The 9,364-nt window shown below is 36.4% G+C and overlaps 1 protein-coding gene across 1 annotated transcript; it reads right to left on the bottom strand.

The window, feature by feature from the left end:
* Window positions 1-7,251: 7,251 nt before the first annotated feature.
* Window positions 7,252-8,324, bottom strand: LOC137732273 (2-hydroxyisoflavanone dehydratase-like). Its single transcript, XM_068471579.1, has one exon. The coding sequence runs from the start codon at window positions 8,313-8,315 to the stop codon at window positions 7,296-7,298; it is 1,020 nt and encodes a 339-aa protein (XP_068327680.1). The 5' UTR covers window positions 8,316-8,324; the 3' UTR covers window positions 7,252-7,295.
* Window positions 8,325-9,364: the final 1,040 nt, after the last annotated feature.

Raw genomic sequence — 9,364 nt, forward strand, 5'->3', positions numbered from 1 at the left:
TGATTGGAATTGTTGTGGGGGAGGTTGTGGTGGCTGCATAGGTGTTGTATTGAACTCCTCATATGGTTGCCAATATGCTTCTTGTTGAGCCTCCTTGGCTTGATTTTGTGACCCCTGCGCCAAAGAATTTATTTCATTAAGAATTTGAATATAATCTATTGGCGAATTTGAATTTAATTGAGCATATTGCATATGAAGTTGTGGTGGCTGCATAGGTCTTGAATAGAACTCCTCATATGGTTGCCAATATGCTTCATGTTGAACTTGTTGATCTTCCCACCATATAGAGTTTGAATGATCCCTCCCATCTCTTTGTGGACATTGATTGGCTTGAAATCCTTGCCTATATGAAGCACCAAATGTAGGGACACTCTGCATTGTGGTCCTTTCGGCATATGGCAACAATTTAGAAGTAAGATTTGCCAATTGAGCTTGAATGCTAGCAAAATCCATATCTTACTTCTCTAGTACCTAAAATCAAAGAAAGAGAACTAAATCAAATATCAAAAGTAACAACAAACAAAGAAAACAACACTAAGTTAGAAACTAAAACGAAAACAACTAAACCAAAAAAAAGAAAAGAACCAAGGGATTAGCAAAGTTGCTAATCCCCGGCAACGGCGCCAAAATTTGATGCGAGAATTATACGCGCATAAATTAAACCCTCTTTTTGACAATTGTAGTATAAATATAAGTAGGGATCGTTCTGGACCGGGGATTAGGAGGGATTGTTAATCTCTTGGAAACTGACTTAAAAACGTAAAAACAATATAAAACACTAAACTAGACTCAAAGAATTCAAAAATACTTTAAAACATAAACTAAACAGATTCTAACAAGTTCAAAAGACTCAAAACTCTTAAAAACACAAACTAAATTGATTTCTAACTAATTTGACATTAAAGTAAAGGGGGATTTAGGTTTTGACAAAATTAAACTAAATGAACAAATTGCAATTAAAACAAATTGTAAATATGGATTTGACGGAAATGAATGGGTGATTAGCTAGCTAGAGGGTCCTTCTCCACACATGACACACTTGCATACAAATTGATTTCCAGTTGCTTTTCGATAAACCATGAACCTCAACACCCTAGATTAACCGTGACATCACTAATTAACCCTCAGATTTTCCTTAAGTTATTGGATTGGATGACATCATACGACAACCCAAAGCATTCTTCAAAAGTCCCCTACATGACATCATAATAGAGATACAATCAAAGATCATTACGTTCTATGAAAATCATAAGTATTGACAAAGCACTTGTAACTATGACATCATGATACTCATGCTAGGAATTTACTTAACATGATTGTGAAAACAACCTTAACTACTTGTGAATATAAGTTTGTAACGATTATGTGAAACTCCCTTATATTCTAGCCCCAAATTCATCAAACGGTTAAGTAAATTGCATTCACAATTTATGAAATCACAACTGGAATTAATCAATTCATATTGCAAATATAATCATGGTTTCAAAGTCTCCCCTAGCTAAAACAAGTTTAGCTCCTCATGTTTACAACAAAACAAAGAGAATATAAATTAAACATTGAAAACAAAGATTGAATACACCTAGAAACGCTCCAACAATCCAAGCTTGAATAGCCAAAACGTCCAAGGCTTCTCCTCTCTTCTTTCTCCTTCTTTGTTGCGGCACAATAGCATAAGGTCTAGGGATAATTGGTTTGGGGGATGGAAGTGTTTGTGGTGTGTTGTGTATGAAAAATGAGATGCTTATGAATGAATGAATGCAAGGGTATTTATAGGAGTAGTGGAGGGAACATATGGCTATGTCATTTGTAGGTGAAGTAGGTGGATGTTGTAGGTGAAGTAGGTGGATGTTGTAGGTGAAGTGGATGTTGTAGGTGAAGTAGGTGGATGTTGTAGGTGAAGTAGGTGGATGTTGTAGGTGAAGTGGATGTTGTAGGTGAAGTAGGTGGATGTTGTAGGTGAAGTAGGTGGATGTTGTAGGTGAAGTGGATGTTGTAGGTGAAGTAGGTGGATGATATGTTAAGTGATAAGTGATAAGTGATATGATATGTGGTTATGATATGATAAGTGGTTAAGTGGTGATGATAAGTGATAAGTGATTAAGTGATATGATATGTGGTGATGATAAGTGATAAGTGCATGTGGGTTAACTAATGAAGGAAATGCATGTGCAATGACAATGTGTTAGAATGGATGTGTGTTATGCATGGCATGATTGGGATTAGGAAAGGTTTAAATGTCCTAAAACTAAAGAGAACAAGGTTCCAACACTTTGGCTCCAATTAGGTCTTCAATTTCGTCCAACACTTTGGCTTCAAGCATAAGCTATCCGTCCTTAGCCCAAAAGTGCTCCAAAAGTCTCCAAAATGCATCTTTTTGCTCCTTTAGCCCTTTCGACCTACAAACACACGAAAATAGCTTAAAGTACTAAAATAACTAAAGAAACATAACGTAAATGCACGAGAACAAGCCATTTAAGTCGCATGAAAATGCTCCTATCACCTACAAGATATTATTTTTAAATGAACAGTGTCAGACCCCTCAATAATTTATTATTTTTAAAGATCTTCTTTAACATTATTGGTTAATTGAATTAAAATACCATTTTGAGTGACACTTGTTGCTAAATGAATAAGGTTATCCGGACATATTTTGAGTGTCATTTGAAAAAATATTGAAAATTTTAAATTTAGATTATCGGAAGAGGTAAGAGAAGGGTGTGTATGAAAAAAGTGTTTAAGGTGAACAAAATGTGAAGAATTGGATTAAAATGAGATAAGATAGTATGGAAAGATGAAAAGGATATGAGAAATGACGTAGAAATGGCTTAGGTATTTATATGAAAAAATAGAATAAAAAAAACCAACAAATGGGTTGCCAGGCAAGCTCAATGACACGCCCTAACCCATATATCCTAATGATACCTGAATGACATGTGCTGGCCGACACTCAAGGGTGATAAAAGCCATAAATATATAAATACACAAGAATATAAGAGAACTTATAATTCAAAAGTCATATAAAAAACAAGGATGATTCTGAATATACAAATGCTGAGAAACAAGAATAAGATTTCGAATTAAACGTGAGTGCAACGGAAGGACCAACAATTTCAAATCCGAAACAAAAGATGCACAATTATGTCCAGAGTGCACTATAACACAGAAGTACAAGTGTAGATAAGAAATCAAATTACAATTATGATAAAAGAATCATACACAAATGGAAGGTTACAAAGTCACTGGTAGGGAAATGCCTCGATGCTCGGGTCGTACTCCTCATTACTATGTCCTGAGGGGGCATAAAAACAACAAAGGTGAGTGGACCATAATTTATATTAATACTAATAATATTCAAAACCCGAATTCTTTCTAAACATAATAACCCCCTGTTTTGAAAACATATAATATACTACGTATATGTTTTTCTGAAACTCTAGCATGTAAGAAATGTTCGTAATCATAAAATCATCTCTAAAAATGATATCAAAACGCCCGACGGCAAATCCATAAATCTAATCAAAACTGTACTCTTTAGAGGTATCATAGTCGCTCGAAGGCAGTACCTGTCCATCACCCGAAGATGAAGCTATATGACACTGGGTTACGCCAGTGAAGAAATATGGTAGGCCTTATTACCTGAAGGTGAAGCTGTACGACTTTGGGTTACGCCAGAGAAGAAATATATCTATATATAGCATAACACACCGACACTAGCCGTGGCTAGTGAAGCTATCCGACACTGGTTTCGCCAGTGAAGCTAGGGGTATAACATAAGTATCCTCAACTATGTCTTATGGCCATAGACTAATACCCGTGTTGTGTGTATATGTCGTATGATAACCCACTGTATAGTCAATAAAAACATATCTTAAAACTCGTATCAAGTGCTGAAGCTCAAATGCTCAAAGCATCAACTCATAAAATCATAGAAACTTTCTAGCTCAAATCATCATCAAAAACCATGTTCATAAAATTAGTAAAATCTCATAAAGTATAAAAGCGATAGTCGTAACCTTTCATAAAGTGTGAGTTAAACATTTCATAACGTTTCATAAAATGTAAACTCGATAAATCATAAATGTAGAACTCCATAAAGTAAAGCATCATATAAGACATATTCAAATCATGAAATATGAAATGCATGCTAGACCAATAGTTATAAAATATTCAATTTGAGAAGGGGTCCACTCATAAATACTCCGCTCTTGGGGAGCCGCTCGAACTGGGGAGGACTGGATCATTTCCATCCGATGCACCTATAAACAAATAGAGACTATTTAATAACACGCTACTAAAATGATGGAATTTAAGAAAACAGATAACGGATTTGGATTCGGCATGTCGAAAAACCTAAGGAGGGACCTCGAGTTCCCCTACGCGCGGCCGCACGTGCCGCCACGAAGCAGCAACCTGGAAGGCCACGTGCTGAGTTGGATCATTGAAAAGTTGGCCGAAAAAGTCACCAATGCCGTCGTGGACGACGGCAGAGGAGCGTGTGCTCCACGTGCCGGCCATGGCAACACCCACGCACTGACCCACACGCAACCCACACGTCGGCCATGGAATCTGGGTTTCAGGCTGGGGTCAGGTCAGATCTGGCTCAGGTCTGATGGGTTGAATCGGGTTTGCTGGGTTGGGCCAAGGGTTTTAGGCCTGGTATAAAGGATTGGGCCTGGGTTAAAGGTTTAAAGGTTAGTGGACTAGGCCATATGATAAGTTGGATTTGGGTTAAGTTTGGGTTGTGAGTCGGGTCGACCCGAAATAGCTCACGGGTCACCGGACCAATCGAAGAAGAAAACCAAACTTTTGGCCGGGAAACTCCCAAGCTCCAATTTAGGGTTGAAACTCGACCAAAATTCAACATTTAAACATTAAGACGAAGCTAAACTAATGAGGAACCATATTATACCAAAGATATAACAAGACAAAGTAATGGTCTGCAACTAGCTGGAACCTCACCAGAAATCTGGAAATAGAAAGCAGAGTGCATGCATGAATAGATAGTCCAAAACTCGACCTCAAATCATCACCTGATAGGGTTTAACCCATGAATATAAAGGTTAAATGAGAAATCTCACATGGGTTTTGAGTTTTGAAGTTTGAAGCTCTCGACTTCAATGGTGGATCACTCAAATGGTGCTCCGATGGTACTTGCAAGGATGTATTTGAGTTCCTTGAGTTTCGGGGATTCCAAATATGTGATTTTGGGGTTGGGTTTGTGAGAGAATCAAAGTGAGAGCAAGGCTAAAGTTCTCGGAGCTTAGAAGAGAATGAGAGAATTTGAGAGTTAGAGAGAGTGAGTGCGACATAGGTGTCAAGCAAGGGGAAGAAGGGAGAGATGTGTCACGGGTGAGGGAAAAACAAAAGCATTGGGTCGGGTTTTGGGTTTGAGAACCTTTCATAATTTAGGAATAACTCATTTGTTTGTGATACTTAGGAAAATTAAACATATTCTTAAACACACAAATATTTAGTAAAAAGAAAACGGATAAAAGGCATCTATATCTAAACAAGTTTTTTCACAAATTGTAATAAAACCTCCTCTATGTAGGCATGTCTTTCCTCCTTCTCCCAAAAATGATCTCTTTTGTTCAAAATAGAAAGGCATGCCTGCATAAGAATGCTACTCTCTATGACTGTCATATAAGCATATGAAAATGACTATATATACAACCAAAAATTTATAAACCAACATACGTTGTTAAGTTTACTGAACCAATATTGGTTCTCAAAATAATGTGTTAGTGCAAAATGCATGAGTCTGTAATAGCTTAGATTTGTTACATATTTTCAATTGTAATTGTTTACGTCTAAGGATGTCTCTCACACTTTCGATCGCAAGGATGTTATGTAAAGAGATACTTATTCAAGTACGTTTGCATGCACGTATCCAACTACCTTCATCAAATATCCCATGTTATTGTATTTGGGACAGGACTTTTACCCATCATGTGTTTTATCTCTTTAAGATGAGTTATCCTTTCTACATTTATTATTAAAACACATCTTTTGTTGGTGGGATTTACCTGATTGCATGCTTTCAAAATAAACTTATTGTTTATCTGGATGTTGATATGGTTTTCATGTTCTTATCTTGTGTGCAGTGATTTTTGTCTATATATGAGAAGTCAGGTCTTTGGAGAAAACATGCATGAGTATTCGTTTTGAGCAAGAAAAATAATTTTTATAGTGCTGCTATCTTATGTTTTCGACAGCATGTGTTTTTAAGAGAAAATATTATTTTTCATGCTGCTTTCATTTGAGTTTTTAATTGAATGTCAATTATGAAAATGTGTCTTGTGATTTTCGTAATTGATTGTTTTTCAACAAATACTTCATCATATATACATTATGCATGATTGAGTTAGTATCTTGCAAAGTTCGAGGGAAAGGTGATTGACGACCGTGTTAGTGTCGTGCCACTTCAACTCGAAGGTTGACGAAAGATTGAGAAGCAAAGCCCGAAGACAAAGCTGCCAGCTAGTATGGGTGTCTAGTTGATGAGTTTTTGTAAGTCTTTATGTATTCTTTCTTTCTTCCTAGCTTGGTACTCCGAGGATTTTTCCAATGGTGGGTTTTGCCTTGTTAAATCCTACGTCATGTGCTCTTTATATTTATGATGAATATTTGTGTAGGATTTAGTTTGTAAACTGGTTAATTTAAATTATAATTTGAATTAGTTTTAAGTTGGAATCTATTTACAACTCTAGGTTAAATTAGTACTCATCCTAGGACTTTCATAATGAATTAAAGAACACAAATATAAAAAAAATTAAAAAAAAAGAAGATCAAAATTTAGATCGCCATACAAAGAACTTTCATATGCTTATGGTGCACAAAGAATTTGATTCTTTGTCACTCTTGAGCAAAATGATGTGTGAAACAAACTCATTAATTGGAAAACAAATTAAGGAAAAAAATTCACCCTCCAACAACAGCAAGAAAATAGAATTGTTTTGTTTTAAAAAAAGTTCCAATTGAGGCACTTTCTTTCGCATTGGAAATAACTCAGAGACCTTTCACTACACTAGTGTATCTGCTTATTATGTGAGACTGACGATGGTACCACTTGACGCGGCTTAATTAAATGATGAAAATAATAGATAGATAAATATTTCATATAAAATTAGGAGAGTCACTATTTTGCAAGTTGGGTTACTTCGCTAACAAGATGAGATGTTATAATGTACATAATTCATCATATCTAGTTTTATTTATTTATTTTGTATACCAATGACAGTTACATTGTGCTTCATGAGGAATTGAGGATTCTTATTAGCATGACATAAATTTAGCTACACAAGAAATGATGCCAAGCGTTTGAACATTTTCTTAACATTCTCAGTCGTAGTCTCCGTCTGATCAGTCTTGGCCTCAATCCCAAGCGAGACATGAAAGCAATGATCCTCTCCTTCCACTTCAAACAACTCCAATTCTCCTTTCCACCCGCTTTCCTTCACTAAATCGTAATATTGAACACCTCGATCCCTCAGTTCATCCTTTCCAGCAACACACACAAGCAGCTTAGAGCACCCTAGTCCAGTAAGGCTCGGTGCACCCTCACCCGCTGGATTCACCATCGGATTGTCAATCCCTCCGGGAGCTGATGGATAAACAAAGTCCCAAACCAAATAAGGCAAAGTTTTCTCGAAGTTTTCACCTTTAGGCTCTGACCCAATTGGCTTGGAACCCCAAAAATAAGGACAGGACAAAAATGCCCCCAAAATTTTCACACCACCACACAGGCCCTCAACTCCTGCCTTCATAACTAGGTTATGTGCAATATTTCCACCTGCACTATCACCGCCAATGTAAACTCTGTCAAAATCTCCATAGTTGAGTAAGCATGTCTCTTTGTTACCATCTGAGGAGCCCTTGTTAGTTGAGTGAGAAGCAACCCATTGAAGAGCAGCCCAGCAGTCTTCATAAGCAATAGGAAGTGGGTTCTCTGGGGCAAGTCTGTACTCAACAGAGACAGCTAAAACTTTGGCTTCTGAGACCAAGCGGTTGAGATAACGTTGGTGAAGGAATGAGAAGGTAGACGCCATGCAAAAGGCACCACCATGGAAGTAAACCAAGATGGAAAGCTTTTGGGTTTGGTTTTGAGGGAGATTTGGGAGGAAAAGGCGAGCCAAGATTTTGGGGTTGTCTGAGATGGTTATGTCCTTGGAGTAGACGCCAGTTTCTGCATCTCGATCAGGAGATGGGGGCACATACGAAGAATACGGAAAAGGAATGCGCTCCACAGTGCCATCTTCAAAGATTCTGATGAAAGGATAGGACTTAAAGGCTAATTCTTTGGCGATGGAAGCCATTAGAGAAGATGTATAGATAACTAAGATGTGTGAAAATTGACGGTGTGAATGTGCCTATTAATAGAGGGAGCGTTTTCCTTTAACTCATTAGGAAACAGATGAAGAGAGACGTCGCGTTAAAAACTAGATGTAATGCAATACGTAACAGCAAAGAAAGTAGCAACCATACGTCTTCGTCTAGTCAATAACTCTGGTTCTCTCACCCATGCAACTTTTTGCATTTTGTTTTCACGAAATTCATGTTGGAAATTTATATTATAATATTTATTGGATATTATAGTATTTAATTTCAAAATATTGAATGAAAAAATTAATCTTGTTTATTCTTAAGTGTTGCGTCTGATGCAAAGAATTGCATTATATTATTTGTAATTTGGGAAGTGTAGTTTGATGAGTGGTGTAGGTTACATAGATGCAAAGTTGCATCTTTACACCAAACAACACAATGGATTCTATATAAACCCATGAAACCATTATCATTTAATATATAAAATTAGAGTTAATTTTTACTCTTGAGAAATAGGGTTTCTCCACTCTATTTCTCTCATTCTTCGTTTGTCAAATTCCGAGTTGTGTCTTGAAAGTACGGAATATATAAAGTTCGACAGAGTCCGAATATTGAAGTGCTTCGACTTTGGATTATAAATTGTTGAATCCTAGGAGACGAACACTTACTGGACTACAAGCACAAGAGGATGGACGAAATTCTGTCTTTAGGATATTGCATTTATGCAAGCCTTAATCTCCAAGTTTGTCAGTTTTTCTAACCTTATCTCTAATTGTTTATATTAATCTTATATATAATTGATGTTGTGAATTTCTTTATAATTATTATCATTGAAATTATATTGTTATTTTTCATATTTTCTAATATTGCTCCAACAATTCGCACTCAAAAAAAGTCATCACACATTGTTGTCATACTCATCAAATCAAATAGATAAGTGATCGATTACACCATCACAGAATTTATTAGGCATTTTAAGCTTAGTTGCGTATGGATTGGTGATGAGTTTGTTGTTGGACACCATCCTTATAAAATAAAGATA

The sequence above is a fragment of the Pyrus communis genome, chromosome 4 (assembly GCF_963583255.1).
Source record: "Pyrus communis chromosome 4, drPyrComm1.1, whole genome shotgun sequence".
Taxonomy (NCBI): Eukaryota; Viridiplantae; Streptophyta; class Magnoliopsida; order Rosales; family Rosaceae; genus Pyrus; species Pyrus communis.